The sequence below is a fragment of the Rosa chinensis genome, chromosome 5, assembly GCF_002994745.2.
Source record: "Rosa chinensis cultivar Old Blush chromosome 5, RchiOBHm-V2, whole genome shotgun sequence".
In the NCBI taxonomy this organism is placed as follows: domain Eukaryota; kingdom Viridiplantae; phylum Streptophyta; class Magnoliopsida; order Rosales; family Rosaceae; genus Rosa; species Rosa chinensis.
The window spans coordinates 31,914,319-31,941,079 of NC_037092.1; the positions used below are offsets into that span (position 1 = coordinate 31,914,319).

The following is a 26,761-nucleotide window of genomic DNA, read 5'->3' on the forward strand; positions in this document are numbered from 1 at the left end:
GAAACACAATCCTAAATTAAAACTAACTACAAAACTCAAAACAATGAAACAAGAAAACAGATTTTCTTTTGGGGGGGGGGAGTTTAGGATTTTGAAACTTAAATAAAAGAAAGCAAAAACGTTTGAAACTTAAATAAAAGAAAGCAAAAACGATTTAAGGTTTTGAAAATTAGATGGAGAAAATGTTAGAGGTATTAGAAATACACCACCAATTATGATCAAAAGAATTTCATGCAACTTCATTCCAATTATTAAGTCATAGAGAATGAAATCAATCAAGAACAAGTCATAACGCAATCATTGTGCTTATTTTACTTCCCTTAATTACTTAAGCAAGATGAACGCATCATTACTAAGCCTATTAGATCATGCAATCAAGGTATAGAACACTATATATCCTATCAAAAACATATATAATGTCAACATGATCGATGCAATTAGAAGCACACATGGAAGTTTGATTGATTATAAGATCCATCTTAGTATAGTACACTATCTAACATGCAACCTTAATTATTTTGATTTCAATTATTACTAGTTGTTGCTACTTTCGAATTCGGGTCATAAAACGTTTATAAGATTCATTAACCTAATTCTAACTTCAATTACATGCTTAGGGACATAAACACATAAAAGATTATCAAAACGCAAAACCAAACAATCATTCTCATAATTTGACGTAGAAATCAAAAATGAGATTACATGAACAAAATAGTTTTCATATAATTGGGGCTTCAAACTTATTCTCAATTTGATGCGCTTGACTTAATCCTCAGTTTGTATACATATGCCTCTTGTCCTGCTAGTAGCAATCAAATGAGAATAGTTTTTAATCTATTTATGGAAGGAATTTTTCAGCTTAATGAATTACGCCATAAGCTCTTCCAGTGAACCATAGTAGATAACCTGAATGCTGGTGAGTTGCAACCAGAAATTTAGACTCCATTACTTTAACCATTAAACATTACAACTCATGATCATCAATTTTTCGAATTAGTAAAGCATCAAACATAGCCCCTAAAATACACTACAAGTACTGTAACTTCTGCGGCCATGGTTAAGCACAAGCCTGAGTAAGATCATAGTCACCACTACTTTTCATGATCGTCAATTGTCAGTCAAACTACTCAAAAGTGGAATTCGATCTCATTGTATACTCTGCTACGAGTTGGGCAAAAGATGATAACTTGTTTTCTAGCAATCTTGCAGGAGAATCACATTCCTCAATAAGCCCTGAAACAAAATCAAGGATACATTTCACATGAAAAATGAGGGTCAATGGTAACTATTAATAGGAATGTGAAAGGATTGATTATGTGGCAATACTAACCATGACTTAAAAGTAGAACCATGTCACTGTCAAGAACAGAAGTTATTCGATGCGCAATAGTAATGACCGTACAGTCTGAAAAGTGATGCCGAAGGGTCTGCTGAATCAAATTATCTGTAGCAGTATCAACAGATGCAGTAGCTTCATCAAGCACCAGGACTTTACTTTTCTTGAGGAGCACACGGCCCAGGCAAACCAGCTGCCTCTGACCCATACTCCAGTTCTCTCCATTTTCACTAACTGCAGCAACCATATGAACATGAACAAAAGCATTTCTATTATGTAAGTTTCGGAATTGAATACATCATATATTGCCTCTATGTTGGACTAGAGCCATAGAACTAACCTGCAGAATCAAGCTTCCCTTGTTTTTTCCTAACTTCATCCCCAAGTTGGCATTTATCCAGGGCCTAAAACAATTAACAGATATTGTACACACTATGCAACGAGGTACCAATTTAGAGCTGCAAATCTGACAAGGAACAACATTTTAAAAGAAGATTTTCCTGATCCTATCATTCTCAGGATAAAATCAACTAACCTCCCAAATTTGATCATCTGTATACTCTTCAAGTGGGTCCAGATTGCTTCTTACAGTTCCTTCAAACATGGTTGGGTCCTGAGGGATAATGCTTAGCTTAGACCGCAGATCATGCAATCCAATAGAAGAGATATCGATGCCATCTATCAAAATCCGGCCAGCAGCAGGATCAACGATTCGGAAAAGAGTTTGAATGAGAGTTGACTTTCCACTGCCAGTTCTCCCCACAATCCCAGTTTTCATTCCTCCAGGGAAGGAACATGTAAGACCCCGCAACACAAGTGGCATGTGTGGAGCATACCGCACCTATGTACATAAACATGGCATAAGATTCAGACATGAATAACGCTATATTTCTTTCAAAAATATGGCCTGAATCTAATAAACAAGAACATTAAGTACCTGAAGATCATGCATATCAACTTTTCCTTGCGATGGCCAGGAATGATCAGGTCTGTTAGAATCTATTACCAGAGGGGGTTCACTTGTTATACTAGTAGTATACTGTAGTATTCTCTCCACAGATATTATCTTGTTTTCCATATTGCAAAGATGCCATATAACCCAAGCTTGTAACATGTTTAGGTTAAGTCCATATGTGACGGCTAAGCCCGCAATGCCTTCATGGTAAAAAGACCCAAAACAAATAAGAAGTGGAGGGAGAATGACCAGATGTTTTATAGTGTTGTATTTCAAACTAAAAATTGATAAGATTCCAGATGAGTATCACTTGCCTGGATCTATCACTCCTTCTGGAACAGAGATCAATAAAATTATACAGAATGCAAAAGTAGTGAATGACAACACATCCAAGCGGAAGCATAGCCACTCCATTGCACCAGCTGTGTAGAACTTTGGCCGACCATATCCATCCATCAGTTTCATGTTGGTATCACGGAATCTGGATTCTTGATCAAAGCTCCTAATAGTAGTTGACCCTGAAATTGTTTCGGCAAAATGTTGTATCACAGGAGCTTTGCATACTCCAACCAATCTTGCTAGTTCTCGTGCTGAAGGTATGTAATATTGCTGCAGGAATATAAATTTGTGAGGGTTTGTTTTCACAAATAATACTATCTCTTGCAGGTTGTTGCAGTTAAATTGGATTTCAATGGATGTAAATTGAAAACCCTTTTCAGTCACTTTAGTAGCTCTTATGGACTTAAGGCGGGCCTGAACTGAGAATTAGTGGGCATATACAAACCATGAACAATGATAATGCAAACACATAACAAAACAGATTGTGACAAGCCAGAATTAGTGACATTATTTGTTTCAAAATAGATTTCATGTGATATGGATCAGCAAACACATAAAATAACAGAATTCTGACCAAGTCAGAAGGATTACCTGATACCAAACACAGGCTGTAATCACAGGTATAAATATGATGAAAACCTGCCATGCCACCTGAGACATCACTGCAATAATTCCTAAAAGCTGTATCATTGAGTTGGCAAAGGCCCCAATTTGATTTGAAATGTTCATGTCCACTGCATTTTGGTCTGTAGAAGCCTGCAAGAAAATTATAACAGTCAGTATACTACATCAGAAGGACATGAAATAAAGTTCATTAGATCCTCTTTTCATCACCCAATCAAGCAATATATTAAATATGTTTTGCTTACTCTGTTTAAGATTCGTCCACTTGGAGTGGCATCGAAGAATGACATGGGAGCACGGAATATGCACAAGTGCATTTTATTGAAGAGTATAGTGGCTGTCTTGTACCCAGCTGTTACAAGAAGCAGAGATCTGAAAAGGATACAAAAAGAACTTCCAACAGCCAAGGCCACATAGACAATTATAAGCGTAGAGCTTGTAACAGTTGGTTTCACGTCTGCTGACACAGGAGTTGCCCAAGCCATCCAGTAATTGCTTCCAATTTGAAGGAGTTGAAAGAGAATCTGTGCAAGTAATATAAAAGGCACGAGAGCTCCTCCATACGCTGCGGAAATGTATTTCCAGTACACTGAAAACCCAACCTTACCTTTCTTTCTCTCTTCTTCTTGAACAAGCTGCCCTTTTGGCCCGCTTAAATCATCTATTTTACTAGCTTGAACATCTCTGTTGTCTACTTTTTGGACAGCCCCAGTAGTACTAGCCGAATTGTTATCTTCTTTGCTGATGCTTGTTTTTTCAACCGGCCCTACCCCAACAGAATCAAGCGCAGACAAAGCTTCATTGTGTGCTCCCACAAGATCCATAAAATCAGTTCCTGAATTAAGAATGTCATTGAACTTTCCAGCTTGAGTGATCTTTCCGTCTTTCATGACCTATTAACAAGGAATAAGTTTGAGTAGACAGAAACCAAACAGAGGAAATTAAATGTAAGACCTTATCGAACTAGACATCAGCATTTTCACTTAAGCTGACATTGTGAAGAGTTTTAGAGTTCAGTTTGTAACATCAGAGTATTAAATAAAACTTGTAATCGAAAATAGTTTTATTAATGCAATCTGTTTTGAATTTGAATTCAAATAGTATGATTATTTTGAGTAATCCATCAGACAAAGATAAAGAAGTTATAAAACAGTTTATTGATGGAAGGAACTGCCTTAACTGCTTTTCTGATATAAAGTGGATTAAAACGCCTTCATTGGTCCATGCTAGAGCACCTGCCTCAATCAAATTGTTCCATTAACAATCTGAGATTAAGGGCGAATCTAGGAGAAGAACAATGGATTGAGGCAATCGATTTTGTCAGTTTCATACACCCCTTTTAATCTGGTTTCAGACTCGATCACATTGTTTCACTGCAATATATATGGATCTAGTTAGTATCTCTACAATCCCTTTATCTTTGATTTCAATTCATATTGCTTGCTGCGATATATATATATATATATATATATGTACTTGTTGTGTTATAAGATTGCAACGTCATACGCATCCTAACTTAGGATCAAAATAACGTATCAATCCTATATTTGTCATAGTTGATCTTCTGTTCATGTAAATTTGCAGATTTTACGATAGACATACTATTGCAATCCTAAATTAGGATGCGACTGCCACAACACTCCTAATATATTTCCAAATTACAGTATATGTGTTTACATGTGCTTATTTTGAGATAGTTTATAGTACTCTTTTTGTGTAAACTCTAACAATTCGTATCAGAGCCTACTATACTTAGATGAGTACATGTTATTGTTGCTCAGACAAATTTCTTTTGAAATGAATTCTGGGAATTTTTTTTGTTCATATAATCCTCATGCAGTTATCTACATGTATATTGCATATTTGATGCATTTATCCACATATGCACGCTCTCACATTTGCAAATCCAATTTGCTTCGGATTGATGCAAGTGAAATTGGATTCTCCCAAATTAATTATCCATTACCCTCATTCGTTGAGAGGAGGAGAAAATGACTAGAGAGTAATTAAGGCAATCACCAACCTATATCACTCCTGTTGATCACCAAATAGTGCCATCTACCAAGTTGGTGTCGACCCAGGCCTTCCTTTATGAGCAGATGAGTTGTGTATCCAAAATATCAATCCTTAATTTGGTGAGTTCCCTTGAGGCATTATAGTGAAACTATAATTTTACTTGGTTGTTTGATATTAACGTATGCTGCTTACATTGTTAGTGTATGACTAGTTTAATTGGTATGTGTTGATGTATTACCTGGATTATAAATGATGGGTGGTGCAATCTGTGTTAAATGATTTGAAGTTTTGACATGTATGATCACAGTCATCTTTGAAAATTTGCATATGAAATCATAGATATGAAATTGACTTAATGGTAAGCAACAAGACCAAATTTGGCTTTGCCATTTATACATTATATATTGAGCATTTTATCATGGGGACATAGGATTGTTTACTTGTTTAATTGATGTACTTTCAATCCAAGTAACAACCTTAACATTGCTTAGAAATCACAATGCTTTTCTTGGTTGGTAAATTTGGGCGTTGAAAAGGTTTTTGGCCAAAGAAAGAGATTTTAGCCATTTTCAGATTTTCTGGAATTTCGACCCAGTCACTTACTTTTGCAAAACTGTACTGATCTACTGGGAATTTGTAGTCGGTTTCTTCTAAAGAGTTTTGGTAGACATCTTAAAGAGTCAATTAGAACTGGAATCACGCAAAACAAAATTTTCTGGAATTAGTTATGAATTTTCAAAGTCAGGAGTAGGTCATAGAAATTTCTGATATCAGCTTATTAACTTTAGGCAAAGGCAGACTCCTATAACACCTTTGATTCAAAGAGGACCTCTATTTCTTATGAAGATTACATTGTATTCATCTCAGTGCATATTTATGTTTTCCATATCATTTTGAAATGTTGAATTATGTATATGCATGTTTAAAGTTTCTGATATTAATTTTGAAAACTTCATATGTGGTGTGCTGCCAAAGTGGTCTCATATATGAAGATTCTAAAGGATCAGATACACTGATGGAATGTGTAGAATGAATTCAGTTGCATTTTGCATATGAAAAATGCTATCAAAATAGTCTTACATAGATAGCAATGAAACTGTCTTCAATTTCATCAGAAAAGATATTATGAAACTTAAAATTAAATTTGATCCTAATTTTCAAAGAAATTATGCATCAAACATTTGGTTTTATAGTCTTGTATATATTAGGTGAATGAACATTCAAAATTATTAGAGAATAGTACTCCACAAATCTCGAAAATAGAAGAGTTCATTTTCTGCATATATACATACATATTTCAGTAAATGGTTTTCAGATTGGTCATGATCACATTGTTGATATAAAGTCAATTAAATCTTCTTAGATGCTAAATGCTGTCAAAATGGCTTAGTGTAAAGGAGATTAATTGTTTTGTTTGGTTTTCAAAAATAAAATCAAGCAACTTAAAATTTAATTTGATCCTTATTTCCAAAGAAGTTTGGAATCAAACATTTGGTTCCTGATTTTATATATGATGAAAATTAAACATTCAGATATCTTGGAGATTAGTACATCCCAAAGGATGTCAAAATCTTGAAAATGATTGAGTTTTATTTTTGAACATATGCATTTGGTCTGAAATGACTGTTCAAATCATGAATTTTCATTTTATTTGGGACAAACAGACAATTCTAGTATTATGGTAAACTAGAATGATTTTATTGATCAATTTCATATACACCTGTGCATTTTCCTTTGAGCATCTATCAAGTTGCACTACAGAATGACTCAAATTTCAGAAAATGGTAAAGTGACATTGAGTTGAACTTGGGAGTACAAGACTAAGATGGAAAACTCAAGTGCGTCATGCAAGTCTGTTATGTTTGTATTATGCAAATACAAGATTGATATAGCGACTTCAATCCCAAGCCTAAATACACAATTTGATGATGTAGGGTGATTTCATTTATATTACTTTATAAATCAGACAGTTTATACAATATGCATACATAGGATATACATGATGTTTCAATCCTAAATGCTAATTACAATCACCGTTGCACTCCTACATATATTTACATAGAAATCTTTGTTTACATGTGTTCATGCTAAGATAGATTTATAGCACTAGAACAGAGTAATTTCTAACAATTGGTAATGCACATATTGGAGAACAATATAGTAGATTTCAATGTCTTATTACTGATACTGTTTATATTTGTTTTGTCATATGAGATATAGTTTAGACTACATACTCTCTCATCTATGAGTCATCATTTTAATTTCTTGTTCCATAAATAATAAAAACTGGGGGAAATATACATGTATATGTGTTTTTATTATCATAGTTTATAGTTATTTTCTTCTTGTACTTGAATTTGATTGTCTCAAATTGTAAATTTATCTCTTAAAATCTGCTTCTCATATTGTATCAAATTAAAAAGGTAAAAGTGAGGAACAGTGGGAGTAACTTCTCGGTGAATTACTTATTCTCTTAGTAACTTTTGAGTCTTATATCGCTACATATCAATTTTACACCTTTTGCTGTACATTACATGTGTGTGATTTACAAATACATGATACATTATGGATGATCAAAGCTTTGAGTTTTGATTATATCTCAATAGCATTTGCATCATTATCTTCATTCATAACATATATTTGCAAAGTGTATATTACTGTATTACTTATGTTTTGAGTTATCATAAATGAATCCTTGAATTTGACATAGCTATTGGTATCAATTTATACATGGTTGTGACTTGGAGTATCTAAAAATTGGTCAATCTTGAGTGTAAGACCATAAATTGTTGCATTTACATTGTATTACATTATGCTGCCAAAGTAGCCGTATATGCAAACTAAAGGTGTTGTCTTAATTATTTCATGCATCTTATACTTCCTGCCATCAAAGTGGTTGTTGTGTAAATGCATGAACTAACTCATTTGTTAACAGAAAACTATAACTCAAATTAGCTTAAAATTTAATTTGATTCTGATTTCCAAAGACGTCAGTGATCAAACATTTGGCTGTTTGAGTTTGCATGTATACATCAATAAACATTCAGATGATATCAAAGATAAGTGTATCACAAATGATACCAATTTCTTAAAAATATCTTAGTTTGTTGATATGTGTATGTGCATTTATTAAAATGTTATTTAAAATCTGAATTAACATTTGGGACATACATTTCTGGTGCATAGTTTAATCACCAGAATAGAAATGACTGATTGCTATGCTGTATAGGCAGTTGATAGCATGCAACAATGACATCTTTTGCCTAAGGTTGAGAGTGAAATCTGAAGTATTTTGTTTATTTTCATCTGTTTACCAGTGATTTTGATTTTGCAGGTATATTAGGATTCAAATAATGTTGCACTCATATATTGGGATTGAAACAATACTGCTCTCCTTTTGTACCTTATATGTATATTGTTGTTTATATATACTGTGATTATATGTTATATTTAGTGACCTTACGGATTGATTTAGGCATAACAATTTATGACTTTTATGATGCTCTGCTTCCATAGTATAGCTATAACTCTTTGTTATAGTTCTATTTTCTTCAATGATGCCATATGTCTTGATCACGAATTAAATTGTGCATTCTGTAGTATTCTAAACTCATAGCAAGCTTATTGTTTCCCTTTACTATACCATACCAAGAAGATATGGTTTTTCAGAACAAACAAATTGTGATGCATCATAAATTGGTCTTAAACTATCTAGTTATGCATCAATACTTTGTTCAGAATTAAGCAATCAAGTTTAAGTCTTTTGAGACAAGACTTCTGAACTTAGCGACTATAGGCACGAGAGCATGGATGTGATAGATTATTTGTATATTGCTTGAATATCTCATCCTTTTGTTTATTCCAACTCATCAATGATCATTAATGAGAATAGATTATGTCAATATTAGTATTATCTGGTAATGTATCTATTTCAATTAATCAGTCATTTGTGAATTTATCATCTGGCTTTTGTCATTTGAATAAAATTAGTTTTCAACATTTAGTTGTTGTATAGGTAGAACATGTACATATGCAGAACCATGTACATATGAGGAACCTGATACTGATATACTACATCAGTGAATATGTACGTACATATGCAAAGAAGAACCTGATACTGATATGCCAAATCAGTAAGATAATACAGCTCTTCATCTAGTTGGAAATAATTTTGGATCAAACATGTTTTACAAATCGATTACTGTAAATAAATTAAACATGTATAAAATCATACTTGAGGTAGTTTCGTGTAATTTTACTTGCTACATTGTGATCACAAAAAACTAATGATTTTCCAATTCATTATAATTTTTTGTAGTTCAATGCAGTTTAGCAAAATTGACAGGACTTTTAAAAACAGATGATGTCCTTGAACTCTTGTGCACACTTATGAATACAACTCAACAATATAAGTTGATTTTGCATGATATCTAGTTTAGTGGGAGATTGTAAGACCTTATCGAACTAGACATCAGCATTTTCACTTAAGCTGACATTGTGAGGAGTTTTAGAGTTCAGTTTGCAACATCAGAGTATTAAATAAAACTTGTAATCGAAAATAGTTTTATTAATGCAATCTGTTTTGAATTTGAATTCAAATAGTATGATTATTTTGTGTAATCCATCAGACAAAGATAAAGAAGTTATAAAATAGTTTCTTGATGGAAGGAACTGCCTTAACTGCTTTTTTGATATAAAGTGGATTAAAACGCCTTCATTGGTCCCTGCTAGAGCACCAGACCTCAATCAAATTGTCCCATTAACAATCTGAGATTAAGGGTGAATCTAGGAGAAGAACAATGGATTGAGGAAATCGATTTTGTCAGTTTCATACACCCCTTTTAATCTGGTTTCAGACTCGATCACATTGTTTCACTGCAATATATATGGATCTAGTTAGTATCTCTACAATCCCTTTATCTTTGATTTCAATTCATATTGCTTGCTGCGATATATATATATATATATATATATATATATATGTACTTGTTGTGTTATAAGATTGCAACGTCATACACATCCTAACTTAGGATCAAAATAACGTATCAATCCTATATTTGTCATAGTTGATCTTCTGTTCATGTAAATTTGCAGATTTTAGGATAGACATATTGTTGCAATCCTAAATTAGGATGCGACTACCACAACACTCCTAATATATATCCAAATTACAGTATATGTGTTTACATGTGCTTATTTTGAGATAGTTTATAGTACTCTTTTTGTGTAAACTCTAACATTAAACACATCTTATCAGTTGAAATCATAAGAAAAACACTACAAAATTTCTCACCAAGATAATATCAGCAGCAGGTAAAAACTCCACTTGATGAGTGACATAGATTACTGTTTTGAAACTCAAGAGGCCCATCAAGCATTCCTGCAATGCAAGTAGGAAGTAGAGTTTTTATTATGAAGTTTCAACTTGTCCAAATTTTGAAAAGAAGCATTTAAATTGAGTTGCATAAGTCAGTATATAGTTCAATGGAGTGAATAATTTTGAAGGCTCAATTTAAATTGAAATGTAGTGGCCCCAGAATAGAGAAATGAAATACCTTGAAAAGGTGAGATCCTGTATGAGCATCAACAGCACTCAAAGGATCATCAAACAGATAGATATCAGCATCTTGGTACAAAGCTCGTGCAATTTGTATTCTTTGCTTCTGACCTCCACTTAAATTGATTCCCCTTTCCCCTATAACCGTCTGATCACCAAATGATAGAATTTCTAGGTCCTTCTTCAACGAACATGCTTCAAGAACCCCCTCGTACCTTTCTCTGTCCATCTCTTTACCAAACAATATGTTTTGTTCTATTTTACCACTCTGTATCCATGGTGACTGAGAAACATAGGCCTTTGTCCCACACAACTTAAGAGTCCCAGATATCTTGGGAACTTCTCCCAGAATACAAGAAAGTAAGCTTGATTTGCCTGAGCCAACAGTACCACAAACAGCAACCTTCATACCATGGCTAACTTTCAGATTTATATCCTTCAATGTAGGGTTAGGCGAAGATAATTCCCAAGAGAAATTTGCATCCAATATTTCAATTGCAGTATCAGAACTACCTCTAGGAAGGTTCTCTATAACATCAGGCTTCAACTCATCAAGAGAAAGGAAGGATGCAATTCTATCAAGGGATACCTTTGTCTGTGCTATCATTGAAATTGAGTCTGGAAGATTGAAGATGGGCTGTTGAAGAATTCTGAACGTTGCAAGTGCAGATAAGATCTTCCCTGATTCCAGTGGGATCCCCAAAAGCATGCAAGCAAGAAAAGTGACCACGGACACAAATGTTGGGGCAACCCAGAAGACAAATTTGTTCATGGCCGCAGTATAAACAAACTTTCGTAACCATCCTGTCTCAGTCTTCCTGAGGTCAATAATCTTAGAGAAAAACTTCATCTCCCATGCCTGCAGCTTGAGAATCCGCATGTTCCTTAAAATCTCCGATGTTGCCTTCATCCTTCTGTCCATTGACTCCATTAACTTCTCCTGAAACTTCTCTTGCAATTTCCCCAAAGGAACATTTGCCAACATAACAATTATTATTGCAACAAAAGTTGCAATTGCAGCAAGGCCAAGATTTTTATACAAAATTAAGAGGGCTAAAGCAACTTGTAGAACGACCATCCATGGCTCATGCATGTACCAAGCGAAGTCACCAACCCTCTCAGCATCAACAGTCATAAAATTGATAATCTCACCACTAGTGTGGCACTGCTTTGACTGGCAAGACAGGGTCAACCCCTTATTATAGATCATGGCAACCAGTACAGCTCTTATTCTTACTCCTATCTGCTGCGCCCTAAAGAACCAGTGCCTCTGAGAGTGGCACTCCACGAGCTTCGCCACCAAAAAGGCAAAAACTAAAGCATAGCCCTCATATTCAAACTCACGTCGCCCATTAAGGTATTGCACCAATGTGTCGATTAGATATGGGCCAACATAAGAAGTCATTGTGTAAAGAAGCACAAAGAAAGCTATCCAAAGAATCTCTCTCCAGGCCGAGAAGATTAACGCCTTCACCAGATGAAGTGTGGTCAATCTGCTAAGAGTACCACACTCCGACTCGAGCTTATTTCTAAAAACTGGAAAGGACCCAACTACACTATCACCCTTGTCTAGTTGAGGAACATCTTCAAGGTCTAATGTTTTCTTATTACCCACCGCGATTAAAGGACTCATCCAAGAAAAGGTGAGGATGCTGAAAATCCCAGCATTTGAATAAGGGGTTTTCACCGTTGCATCCCCTTTGGACTTATTTGATTCTGTAGTGTTACCTATACTAGAATTTCTACTACCATTCAAAAGGGGTTCCTCAAGAAGGGTATCTCTACCCTTTTTTGTCCCAATAAACACCACATATATAAAGAACAAAGCAGAGACGAGGAAGGCAGCATCAGAAACTAGAGATTGTACGGGTAAGGCAATGTGTTTTTGGTAAAGAACAATGTCTATGACAAGGCAATAGCAAGATAAAGAAAAGTAGAAACCCCACCAAACTCTGAGTAAGAATGGAAACTTTGGTTCATCACAACTAGAGGAGTGGGTATGCAAGTAAACAAAAACTACACCCCAACTAAGTGTTCTAATTGCTAAATCAAAAAGGGTCACTAGCTTTTCTTCATACCAGACATGTTTATACCAGGAAAAGTAGTTGAATAAACAAAAGCCAACACTAACAACGAAAACAACAAGACAACATATTAGAGTGTGCCTATAGTACAGAGTTGTCCTATTCCTAGACCCCTCTTTTGGGGCCCCTCCCCCATCACCCACCTTGAATTTCTTCCACAACCAAGAGATAAGCAACACAAATAACAAAAGGAGATGTAGTGATCCAGAAAACCCACGAATGAAAAGGGGTTTAAGAAGGAAATCAGTACCTGGAGACATGAAGGACGAGTGGTGTAAGAGTAGGTGCATTGATGAATGAAAAAGCTCCATGGTTTGTGGAGTTTTTTCTCCCAAAATTTCAGAAATGGGGCGTAGGTTTGCTGTGTTTTGTGTGGTGGCTTATTTATAAGTGAAGTGAGAGATGACTCTAAGAGTTGGGTTTTGGCCAATGAAGTGTTTGCTGGTTTTCCTTGGGGGTCGGATAACGTGGTGCGCAAGACTCACATGGCGTAGAGACATGACGGAGAGCTATGAGATTACATATGGTGTCATTCCTGGAAAAGCCCTCTAGTCATACTGTATCTCTCCAACTTGGTTCTATCATTCTATGGTTTTTGACCAAAAGAAAAAAAATAAAAACCAAGTATTTTTTAGCTAGAGTTAAATATGTATTTGTTGAACAAACAAAGAATTGTTATAAATGTATTTATATTTTATAGATAACAAAATAAATGAATTTTTTAAATTAATAAAAATAAAATAAAACATCATATCTCTCTTTAAATTTAGAAGCCAAATAGAGGCACTTAAGGCCCCATATTTTTATTTTTCTCTATTTTAGGGAAAAATAAGCTTGTTTTGCTCCAACAGATTCTCTATAACTATCCTCATTTTAAAGATAGTGAGGAAAGAGAAAACCAAATTCCCTAAATTTACAGCAATCTCTAAAATTTTAAGGAAAAATTATGGAGATTTTGGAGATTGCTATAAAATATGGAATCTGTTAGAGTTGGAGAAGAAAAAGAGGCTAAAGTTTTGACTTTTGCTTCCCTATAATACAAAAGTTACAGAAAAGCTGTTGGAGTTGCTCTAAGAGTCTGAAACAATTGTTAAATTAAAGAAAATATTAACTTGCTCTCTAAAATAACTAAATAAGGTCTCATAAAGATGAAGCAAATAACTAAATAAGGTTTCTTTTTCCTTAAAAAGAAAAAGGAGCTGAAGCAAATGTCTTCACATATTCTTTATTGATATAAAAGAATAAGTTCTTTCGGCCATAGAACAATGTTCCTTAAAAAGAAAGAGGAGCTGAAGCAAATGTCTTCACATATTCTTTATTGATATAGAAGCATAAGTTCTTTCGGCCATAGTTATGGTGGCTTTGGTGGCCTTGATATATACCTTCACAAAAAACAAAAATGGGAGGAATAATGCATATTTGTAATATGCTATTCAATTATGGTGGACACTAGATGTATTGATTGCGATGGACGTGATACACTATACTTTGGTGGCTTTTTGTGGTAACTGGTAAGCAAGGCAATTGACCATTTTAATGTTTGTCTTAGTAATATAACCGTTTACCCCCGCAATTGAAAGCACAGAGTTGATGGAAATTAGAAATCAAAATAGAAGTCGAGCTTACGAGATCGAAGTCAAGAGGAGGATTTTGCTTAATGTTATATCTATTTATTTGAAATCGTAGCCTCAATTTTATTAACACAGAGAAGCCTTATAACAATGAAACAAGACTAAAAATCGAACTCTAGAACAATTGTGAGTCGTCTGTCACCGTGAAGCAAAGTCTAGATAGCCCTTAAGCCGCAACCAAACTGATAATCATGAACACCATGAATATCACAAACACAGAGAAATTTGTTCAAGACCAAGATTAATCCGTTGTGACCTCATCCTGGATAAAGAAACACTAAGGAACCTCCTCAGAATATCCTCCATTACATTTGTCCCCAAAACTGTTCTACAAATCGCAAAGAGCAGTCCCCACTAATTCACTAATTGCAATCACATGTTTGACTAGGCAGACAAGCCAAGTGCTACTTTCCGTTATTGCAAGTTCCAATCATGGTATTTAATTTGTATTTTTGATGCTACTCTAATTTTGTCTGGATATAATCCTTATCTTGATTGCTTTAAGGCAATTACAACACTCTTAATTATTATCACAGTGAAAAAATATTTGTAGTGAATGCTCATATCAAAATCCTGTTTTGTCTTGAAGCCTGTTCATAGTCTCTTCCCCAATGACAACTCACAATCACTCTTGTCACATTAGGACCCTCGTGACTCTGGTTTTGAGTCAGTCCACCTACATTGGAAATATTTAGAAGCTAGCAAAGATAGTCTATCTAATTAATTATAATTAACTAACAACAAACTAACAGAGGATAACGTTAATTCAAAGATTTTCACAACGTAAAGAAAGTATTCCATCCTATCTCTAGTGAAAGAAACTCTGTCTTCTCTCTGGCAAACCCAGCTTTCCATCTTCCCCCCCCTTTCTTGCCAGATCTAGATCACTTCGATCTAGAGCTTTGGCTTGAAAGTCGGGGGAGATATTTTCCCTCTTCGTGAGGCTTTCCCCTACTCTTTATGTGGTAGCTCTCTGCTGCCCCGGTGGTGGCAAGTATGATTTCCCTTTTACCTTTGCTTTCCTTTCCTTTCCAGATCCCCTCTTCCAACCCTTCCTAATCCTTCATTTTCAGTGTACCCATCTCTACCATCCCTCAGTTCTTCTATTTTCTTCACCCTCCCCACCATCCCTCTTCCTTCTCATGTCATTTCCATCATTTCTATCTTTACTTCTTCTTTCCTACTCTTTGTCTGAAATCTCTGATTCTTCATGGTTAAGATGCACATCCTCCTCACCCATCGGACTCCACTTCACCGATAGCTCCTTGGTCCATCGGAGTTCCGTCGTCGTTGTCGGCGTCGCTTGGATTTTTTGTTTAAACGGGGTTTTCCCGTTACCGAGCGTAAACCCGTTAAATACAGTAATGCAACAAGGGTCTGCACGATCTTCGACTGTCTGTCCCTTTGATCCCTCTATAGATCGCTCTCCTTCTCCTCTTCTCTTCTTCTTTTTTTCTTCTGTTTTGGTTTCAGTGTTTGTTTCTGAGGATGTTTTGTATGGTTTAGAGATTTGGGTTATGGAGATCTTTTGATGGGTTCTTTGTTGCTGTTCTTGCACGGGATTGTTTTGGTTGGACTCCAAGTTTTCACCGGTCGATCTGGTGACGTTTTTGTGTCACCTTTGGGGTTGGCTGGTGGCGGCGTCGTCACTACGTCATCTCTCTCTTGGTAGATTTGCACTGTGGTTGAAGTTTGTAGGGCTGTTTGTTTTTGTCTGTTGTTTTTTTGTTTTTTTCTTCGGGCCCTTTTTGGGTCTTTTCCTTGTAATGTAGTTCTTGTTTGAATAAAAATCTTTCCATCACCAAAAAAAAAAAAAAAATTTCACAACGTAAGAATTGTTCAATTTAGACATTAGGGATTCTAGACAGCTCCAACAAACCTGAAGCACCCAAAAACCTAGGTTTTGAGAATTTTGCTCATCCGGCGGCGCTAGAGATGGTGAGGGTTTGCCTCGCCGCTAATGGGCTGCTGCCAGATGGGAATTGCTATTTGCTCGGGGAGGCATTGAATCTCAAGGCTTTGGACGGGTAGCAGAGGTAAGTTCCTGATGAAATCTCTTGGTGTGGTTTGTGTTGTGCACGGTGGCAGGCTTCGGCGTGGGCTTTACAAATCTGGATGGTAGTGTGGTTCCAATGGGAAGCGGCGGCGTGGTTCTGAGGAGATGTGCGGCGGTGAAGATCTGGAGACACAGCAGCGACTTCGGACTCTGGAGGGGTGCGTGGCGAAGTAGGCTAGGCGTGGTGGTGTGTCGCGGGTCAGGCAGGCGAGACTTGGTTTCAGGCGTGGTCGGTGCAGCACGATTATGGTGGATTGGTGGTGGCGCACGGCTCTGCACGGGCAAATGCATGCGGATGATGATGTTTGGGCCTTGGTCCAGAACTTGTTTGGGCCTTGGGGGTTTGGGCTTTCTCCTTTTAGCTACCCCAGTGGGCATTTAATTTGGGCTAGGGGTGTAATGACCTGGATTTTCATATTAATTTCTCAAATTTTTCTTGAAATTAATAAAGGTCCCAGTTAGTACCAATTATGGTTTTGATGCCTTGTTCCTTTGGTTAATCAAGAATTAGATTTTATTTCGAACTATTATTCGCTCGAAATGTTTCGATTCAAGAGTTGACATTTTGTATGTTTTGATTTTGTGAAAGCTTCCTTCACGAAAGTTGTAAAGCGCGTCGATACGAGTTCGTGGATATGCGGAATGCGAAAATCGGGGTTTGTATGAAGAAGTTATCGTATTCAGAAACAATTTCTATTTTTGTATAAAGGACAAATTTTTACAGAAATTGCAAAAAAGCCCAGATTTCCCAAAAAGGAAACCTGAGCTCTCTTCTCTCTCCTCCTACCAGAAATCTCTTGTTTTCTTCTTCCGGTCATTTCTCTCTCCTCCGGCCACCATTGGACGTGAGACTTTTGGGTTAGCTTCAACTCTTCCCTGCGCAGCTACTCATGGTGGCCTTGAGGCCTATCTCCGCCGCTACACGAAGAACCAAGCAAAACCCGATCCAAGCTCCATTTAGAGTCAACACTGTTTTCTCTCTCCTTCGGCCACCACTGCTCGAGTTGTTGGGCACCCTAGGACTGCCTGAGGACGTTGATCATGCTGCAAGGAGGATCACACCTGGATTGAAGCGTAGCCAGAGAAAGCAAGCTCGCCGGAAAACTGGAAAAATTCCAGCAAACTCGACTGTTTTAGGTACTTTTCAGCCACTTCCACTTTGGTTTAGATTACATGCTAGTTATGAAAGTTGATGTACATGTTATGGGCAAGAGTTTACCATAGGTCTCGCAGCCAAACTCGGAGGTCGGCGGCGGCGCTGCCGCTGTCTGTGGCGATGGTTTTCTGCAACTTCCGGCCACCCCAGGGATAGTTTCTGTCCTTCTTTTCAATCTTCACATCGATATGAACATGTTGAAGTACAATACATAATTTTTGGGAATCGTTTGAACAAGTTATGAATTTTTAAAGTTTAGGGTTTTCAATTCGATCGGTTTTCGATCAGTGTGGATCCGGCTGTTCGATCGACTTGTAGTTTTGATATAATGATCGTATAAGTATTCCGGAGACCTCAGGTGGTCTCGGATGAAGTTTCGCCTCGATTGGAATTACTTTCAGAATTTTAGGGCAAATGGGAGTTCGAAATATAATCGTTTTTGATTCGTGTACTAAGTTAAGATCGTATTATAATTAGGTGATTGACGGAGCATATTCGATCCCTATCTGGTGTAATAAAAGACGCAGCCGGATTTAGAGATGAGTAAATCTCACGTGGTTCATTTATGATCCGAATTACTTTTCGTACCTTTTATTACTAAATTGTGAAATCGTTTTATGCAAATAAAGATTTGTTTTTAAATGATATGAACTCAATCGACTACAGTTCATAGGACTATGGGTCACAGGTATGGAAAATGAGTTTTTATGTATAAAAATGAATTTCTCGGTTTTTGGTGCGTGCGAACTATAGTTGGTATTAGTGGCATTCTTGAGTGAATGACCACGTATGTGTGTGTGTGTGTGTGTGTGTGTATATATATATATATATATATTGATGGTGTGGTGTTGTGGTGGGTACAAGATTTATGAATTTATTCATATTGGCATTTTATGGATTTACTCTTTGCGAAAGAACAATATACTTGAGAATGTTGAATTATATTGGTTTGAAAGAGTACCGGGTGTCGTGGGGTTGCATTTTGGGGTCGAGTGGGATTCCTTTAAATGTTTTTTTCTGAGGGCCGAAGGGTCCAAAGTTCGAATGCTTGAACCTTGGCCGAGGTGACAGGCAACGATTCAGTTAGAGTTCTAGTCTATTGCAAGAGCACCGTCATGATGGTAACTGTGTTATTGCATCATGAGTGCGTAGTCTGTTGTATGCGTACCGTCATGGTGGTAACGATATTACTGCATTATGAGTACGTAGTTTTCAGAAAATCTTGCTGGTGTTCTTTCTTTGGTTTTTATCTGAGATTTGGATTCTGTTAAAGTGGTGGTGTTGATATGATCTTTTGATTTATCCTTGCACTGAAGAATTTTCATTCATGTGGGTTGTGTCAATTGATTTGAGTTTACTCATACGAGCTTCAAAAGCTTACCGGGTTGTTGTTTGCAATCCCGGTGCACTATTCCATTGTGTAGCGGTTATTCCTACAGGTCAGGACCACCAGGGTTAAGATCAAGGCAAGGAGTGCAGCAGTGTTAGGTTTGGAACCTATTTTTGTTGTGTATTGCTGTTTGTTGTAGGCTCCTAGTGAGCTTTTGCATTGTACGGTGTTACATCGAGTTTTGTAATCACTTGGTGATGTAAATATTTGACTCTAGTGTGTGAGTTTGTATTAACATTTGTGGTTTCACTTTATCTTAGTTGCTTAGTTTAACTGAAGAATTTTCTAAGCATTTAGGAGTTTTGTTTAGTTATCGCGTTTCGGATTTGAATATCTTTATTCAAAATTCGGGGCGTGACAAGGGATTTGGGCCTTTAGCTTTCTAGTTTAGTCTTTTGAGTCAAATAATTCCCTACTTTGTTAGGGTTCTATTGTGACGCCCCGAATTTCGAATAAAGATATTCGAATCGGAAGCGCAAAACATAACAAGCACAAGAAAACCACCTAGAAAATTTTTCATTTAAATTAAGCAACTAAACAAATCGAGCTCACAATGTCAATACTGACTCGTTCTTTAGAGTCACATATTACATTACCGAGAGTTTACAAATTAAGTTGAATAATAATTCAATAAGTAAACACACTCACCACACTCACTACACAGTGGAAGACTAAAACCAAAGCACTCTACTACGTCCAAGCTATGACAGCAACAACACCTCAGGTTCGACGACTGTTACTCTAACCTATAGGAATAACCACTACACCATGAAATAGTGCACCAGGTTGAAACAACAACCTGGTAAGCTTGTGAAGCTCGTATGAGTAAACCTAAATAACCACATTTGTACTCGTAAATAAACTAAATAAAAAAAGTAATCCCTGCATAGAAAATTAGTTCAGGAGATCACCCAAAAGCACTCAATTCAAAATCATAGTAATCCCTGCGTGTATTTTAGTTCAGGAGATTACAATTAAATCAACAATAGAATTCATAGAACTCTAAATCTCATGTAAACACTAAAGAAAGAACCCCTGAAACCTTCTCCGAAACTACGACAGACTAGAGCTCTAACTGAATCGTAACTTGTCATCTCGGCGGAGGTTCAGCCTTACGATATCATTGCACCTAGGTTACCACCGTAACCTTCGGACTTCGAACCCTTTGGCCCTCAGAACAAAATCTAGGTTTACCACTGTAACCTTCGGACTTCGGACCATTCGACCCTCAAAACAAAACCCAGGTTTACCATTGTAACCTTCAGAATAAGACATTTAAAGAAATCCCACACGACTCACAAATGTCACATCACAACTCCAAAACACTCTTTCAACAATATAAGTCATCAACTATATTTCCAGCATAAGTAAAAGTTCAATTCAATAATACGAATGAAATCACCAAAGGTCTACATATCACAATGTCACACCATCCAGATATATATATTCCACGTAAATATATATATATACGTAGTCATATTCACGCAGGAATGACCACTAATACCAACTATAGTTCATACGTATTAAAACCAAGAAATTCATTTTATACTTAAATTCTTTTTTTTACCTGTGAGCCGTAGCCCTATGAACCGTAGTCGATTGAGTTCATATTATTTCAATCTTTATTTTCAAAAACAATATACAATTATCAATCAATTCTGACAATTAAATAACTCAGTTCGTAAATGAACCACTTGAGATTTACTCACCTCTAAATCCCACTGCGTCTTTTCTTACAGCAGAGATAATGTATCGAATACGCTCCATCAATCACCTAAGTAATATACGTCACAGCTTAGTACACGAATCTAAAAACGATTAAAGTTAGAACTCCCATTTGCCCTAAAATCTCGAAAGTAATGCCAATCGAGGCGAAACTTTATCCGAGACCACCCGAGGTCTCCAGAATACTTATACGATCAATATAACAAAACTACAAGTCGGTCGGACGACCGAATCCTCACGGATCAAACCGAAAACCCTAAAACTTTGAAAATTCATAACTTGCTCATACGATTTCCAAAATTTACAAAATATATGTCGAAATACTCGTATCGACGAGTAGATCACAATGAGTAACAGAAATTGTCCCTGAGGTGGCCGGAAGTCGCCTGAAAACACCACCACAGTGGCCCAAACTTCCTAAACAAAAGATCTTCATCTCAACTCGAATTACAACTTTTCCAACTACACTGAAGTCAAATTATAAGCCAATTGATCGAATTTTACCTTAGAACAAATCGGGCCGATTGAAACCCTAGATCTTCAAAGCTTTGATTCGTCCTAGAGGTGGCAAACGGGCCGCTAAGCACGAGCACGGCACGGCCCAAGCCCATTAGTGTCCCGGTACGACCCGAGCACATTAGAATAACGGGCCGGGTTGGGCCGAGGAATATTAGCCCATTAGCCTGGCCCGGCACCGCCCGAGCACGACATATTTTGGTCGGCCCGTTTCAAACACAAAATTTTATTTTGTTTTTAAAAGGGCAAAATACTGTTTAGTCCCTGAAGTATGCCTTCGTCCTCGTTTCAGTCCCTGCTTTTCTAATTTAATCTGAAAAGTCTCTGAGGTCACAATTTTGTGTCTAATAGGTCATCACCGTCTAAATGCTTCATTAACTGGCTGACGTGGCAAATCGGTAGACGCCAACTCAGCGCCACGTAAGCATGGTGGATGTTAAAATGTCGAAAATAACCCTAGCCTCCCCTTTTAATTTTTTAAATTCTTTTCTTTTTTGTTCTTGCTGCAATCTCTTCTTCCTCTTGTTCCTTTACCCAAACACGGGCCTCATCATCCTAGCTCTTCTTCTTCCTTTCATCAAATCCAACCTCCTAATCTCTTCTTCCTCTTATAACATTAATCTTTATCGCATAGTATAAAAAATATAGAGAAGAAAGTGTGCGAAGAGAGAGAGAGAGGAAAACAGTTCAGTTCGTCCGATCTCTCCCGGCAAACGCCGTCGGCGCTCCCGCCGCTGAGTTCCGGCTCGGGAGAGGATGTTGTTTTGGGGTTGTAGTCCGGTTTCTCGGCAGAAGCGCGGTTCATGGCTGGAGAATGATGGGTCATCCTGAGCGTGGGCAGATCGATTTCGATCTGTCCTTCCTGGATCGTGATGGGCAGGCAAGGTGCAGATCTGGAGCGCGGCTTGCTGGCGATGAAACCTGGCGTCACTGCTGCAATGGAGATCGGAGAGGTGGTTGAGAACTCGATCTCATGTCAAGGGTGAGGCCGGTGAGGGCCTCGGCCTCCGATTCACCAACACTGTTGGGCTTCTCAAAGAATCGAGCTCCGGTTCAGATCTCATGATCAGAGTTTGGCCACGGAGGCAGAGCTTCAATGACCACGACTTCGGTCCAGTTCCATCCAAATGGAAGATGAACCAGACTGCAGATTCCGATGGTGATGGCGGGTACGAGGCCGACGGTGATGGCGGCGATGCTGCATGTGGTTGCGATTTTGCTAAAGCAGGCTGAGGATTGGGATAGGTAACCCAATCTCAGTGCTTGGGATTGATTATTTTCTGGTAATTTTGGGTTTCAAAGAAAGAATTGGGGTTAATTTGAGGTGGAATTTGGTTTTTGATGAACTTGGAAATACCCATATGTTGGATATGTTGGTTTGATTGATTATGCAGGTGTAGTTCTTGGAATTTGTTGATAAATCGCAATGGAATTGTTGGTTGAGCTCGATGGCGGTTGTGGTAGTTTTGGTGGTGGTGAAGGTAGGGATCTGGGGGATTAGAAATGAGGAGTTGAGAGGTAGTGGCTTGGAGAAATGGGTCTGGGAATGGTTATGGTGGAGGGTAAGGGTGGTCGGATTGGGTGTAGTGACAAATGGAGTAGAAGGTGGTGCAGCAGCAAGTAGTGGTGGTGAGAAGGTGGTTTTGGTGATGGTGACTGTGAAACTGCTCTCGGACACTTTATTCTTGTTCAAGTTTTGGTGGTGCAGCAACAGAGGGAATTCGAGTTTGAGTTCTTTGAGTAAGAGAGGAGGGAGAGAGGTTGGTTGATTTAGTTTCAGACAAGGCGGCGAGGGGTTGAGAAAAGCGGCAAGGGGTTGGGCTCGGAGAGAGAGCTTGGTGGTGGTTATGGTGGTTTGGGTGTGAAGAAGAAGAAGGGCTATTTTGGACAATTTACAGGTTGCATGGCCTGCAAATGCTGAGGTGGTCTGGCTTGGAGTGCCACATCAGCAACATAACGGTCTAACTTGACAGAATCTTAACGACGAGGACCTATTAGACACAAAATTGTGACCTCAGGACTTTTCAGATTAATTAGAAAAGCAGGGACTGAAACGAGGACGAAGGCATACTTCAGGGACTAAACAGTATTTTGCCCTTTTTAAAAATATAAAAAAACCACAATAATGAGATTTGAATATTAGACCTCCTTATTTAAAATTTCATGACAATTCCACCAATGCTATTTCTTTTATGTTGTCAAAATAGTGAGAAAAAAAACATTATATCCTTGTTTTGACATAAAGTATTTTTTCTAAATATTAAATATATGTTTATGAATAAAGACTAATCTCATAATAATACAACTATAGAATGAAGGAAAGAATAATATGATACTAAATCTTCATTATATAAATCTTCATTATATAAATCGTCATTATATTAATAAAGATTAATCTCACAATAATATACTAAAAGCAATATATTTTGAGTTATTTTTTTCTTTCTTTCTTTCTTTCTTGTAGTGAAATATAAAAAATTATTAGAAAACTAATCTTAAAAAGCTAAGATTGAGAAAAACATTGTAGAACTTAATTTATTTGAATTTTCGAAATAGTTAAATAAAATTATTTTTTATTTATTCAAATTAAGATTTTAAAATCGTGCTTTATAGGGGGTAGGCACAAGCACGGCCCGTTTATTGGCCCAGCACTATATGGGCTCGGGCCATAGGCCGGACCGGGCTTAATGTTTAAGTAAATGGGCTGGCACGAGCCCGGCACGATAATAAATTGGTCGGCCCAAGCACGGCACAAAGCACAACTAGGCCCGCTTAAAATGGGTCGGGCCGGGCACGCCCGTTTGCCACCTCTAATTCGTCCTCCACATGTGAAATCATTGCAAGTTACTTTGGGAGAATCCTTCCCTAGCCTCTGGCAACAAAACTCCTCAAGAAACTCCGGCAATGGTGGCCAGAGGAGGGAGATCAAAAAAATATTTTGTCCCCGTCGCGGCTTCCTCTCGGCCTTGCAGCGCCCACCATAGCTCGTCCCACGCTCGATGGTTACCACAGATCTCTAGAGGAGAGCAAGGCGAGCAAAACCCACTTCATCGCGTCCTATGGTGGCCTGAGGAGGAAGAACGAAGCCGGCGAAGGGAGGAGGCCAATGCGGGCTCGGGAGAGAGGAGAGAGAAAAAGTTTCCGGTTTTGGAAACTTTCTATTTTTTGATTAATTTTCGGATTTTTCCTATTTAACCAAAATGGAAACTTTTTACGAAACCCATAACTTCTTCATACGAACTCTGATTCTCGCGTTCCACATGTCCTCAAACTCTTATCGACAAACTCTACAACTTTCCTGAAGGAAGTTTTCATAGAATCCTAACGTATAAAAAGTCAACCCTTAAAACGAAGCATTCCGAGCGAATAATTGTTCGAAATACTTTCTGCCCACCCTCGAACCACGAAATAGCTCAAACGAACACTTTATTAATTCTGGGAAAGCATTAGAAATTAATAACGAATTTCTGAGGTCTTACAGCTATGATTCTAGGTTTTAGTGAGAGTCATCGAGTCTAGTTTGCTCTGCCTATTTACTATGTAGTAGTCAATAGTCTATAAGCTCCATTTTGGAGCATAGAACCGTCAAATGATTGGACCTAATCTATGTATCACTGTGCTACTACCACAAACTCTTTGTCTACCCCATGATGGTAGAGGGAGGATATGTAATGGCCCTTTCTGGCTTTAGATGAATGATAGTCGCCCTATTTGGGTTTGTTAAAAAAAAAAAAAAAATTTCACAACGTATATATATCAAGTACCACGTCCCCTTCTCTTTCTTCCCTTTCCTTCCATCTAAGCCATGCATCAATCAGAGCTACGAGGATTTGAATTAGTTATACGCATTGCTAACTTTAAAACTAAAGTTTTTGGTTACAAAATTGAGTTGCTAATTACCGACCAAATTTTTTGATATTTAAGGTGTGATACCCCAGAATTCATAATTATTTTCCGAGGATTTTCCGGAATTAATTTTATGGTTATTGGACGGTTTCGTGGCTCGTGGATGGAGTAGAAGTGTTTTGGATGAATTTTCATTCGTAAAGTGTGGATTTAGGGGGGATTTCAAGGTTGACTTTTGATACGTTGAGATTCTTTTAAAAAACTCCCTTCACAAAAGTTGTAGAGCGCGTCAATACGAGTTCATGGACATATGGAACGAAAAAATCGGAGTTTGTATGAAGAAGTTATGGCCATTGGAAGAAGTTTCCATTTTGGTATAAATAAGGAATTTCCGAAAATAATTTCATATATCCATTTCCGGAAGGTTCCTTTCTCTCCATTCTCTCTCCTCAGCCTCCACGTGACCTGACCCGAGTTTTCCGGCCGTTCCTGACGTCCGCCGGTGACGAGACCAACACAGAAGTGGTCGCCGTTATCTCGCCGTCCTCCCTCTGGTGCTCGACGGAAACCACCGGAAAGTGGAGATCGGAGCAGCTACAGTCGACGCGATTGGGACCCAGTCGGAAGTTCACTTTTTCGGCGACTTCTTGGCCGATCCTTATCTCCTCCTCCTCTTGATCATCCCTATATCCGCCTTTAGGGACGATTTTGTGTGTGGAGTGAAAGATCAATGTTTGAAAATCAGCGGTGCACAACGAATCTGGGGCTTGATCAGACGGCAGGGATTGGCTGATCTTTCAAGCTTGATCTAGGACGATCTAGGCCGAACCAGACTTAGCTCCAGGTATGAAAGTGTCACGCCCCTGATTTTTAAAATAATAAAAATCGATATATAATCCCATAATTATACATGCCGGAACGTTCAGCCCTCAATATAAAATACCTATAAACTTTTTCCCTTTTAACCCAAGTACATATTGATGCCCTGAACCCACTATGTCAATATTGACTTGCTCCATAGAGTCATATATTACATAAGCTTACGAATTAAATTGTCAACAACAAAATAAAATGTAAATGCTGCTCAGAGTTAACTATACAACGGAAGTCCTTATCAAAGGTAAAGTCACAAAAATGGCTTCCTACCGTTAAGCTGCAAGGCGCTACCTCCGCTTCAACCACGATTATCCTAACCTGCAGGATTAACCCCTACACCGTTTGAATAATGTACCGGGTTGTCACACAACAAACCCGGTAAGCTTTTGCAAGCCCGTATGAGTAACTCAAAACAGTTAACACAACTCAAACCAGAAATAAGGAAAACAACTTACACTATGATTCCTTAAAAGATGAAATAAAGGAGAACAACTGACACTTTAATTTCCTTTCAAATCGAAACATAGAAAACAACTTACACCTTGAATTCTATCGATATAACATAGAAAGCAACTCACACCTTGATTTCTATCAGTAAAACATAGAAAACAACTCACACCTTGAATTCTGTCAGTAAAACATAGAAAACAACTC

The 26,761-nt window shown here is 37.5% G+C and overlaps 1 protein-coding gene across 1 annotated transcript; it reads right to left on the reverse strand.

The window, feature by feature from the left end:
- Positions 1-812: 812 nt before the first annotated feature.
- On the reverse strand, positions 813-13,483 carry LOC112166119 (ABC transporter C family member 3). The gene is made up of 10 exons (XM_024302886.2): positions 10,826-13,483; positions 10,564-10,650; positions 3,500-4,147; positions 3,222-3,386; positions 2,606-2,900; positions 2,274-2,491; positions 1,872-2,177; positions 1,677-1,740; positions 1,331-1,570; positions 813-1,233 (listed from the first exon to the last, which is right to left on the reverse strand). The coding sequence occupies exons 1-10, from the start codon at positions 13,220-13,222 to the stop codon at positions 1,124-1,126; spliced, it is 4,530 nt and encodes a 1,509-aa protein (XP_024158654.1). The 5' UTR covers positions 13,223-13,483; the 3' UTR covers positions 813-1,123.
- Between the last annotated feature and the right edge of the window lie 13,278 nt (positions 13,484-26,761).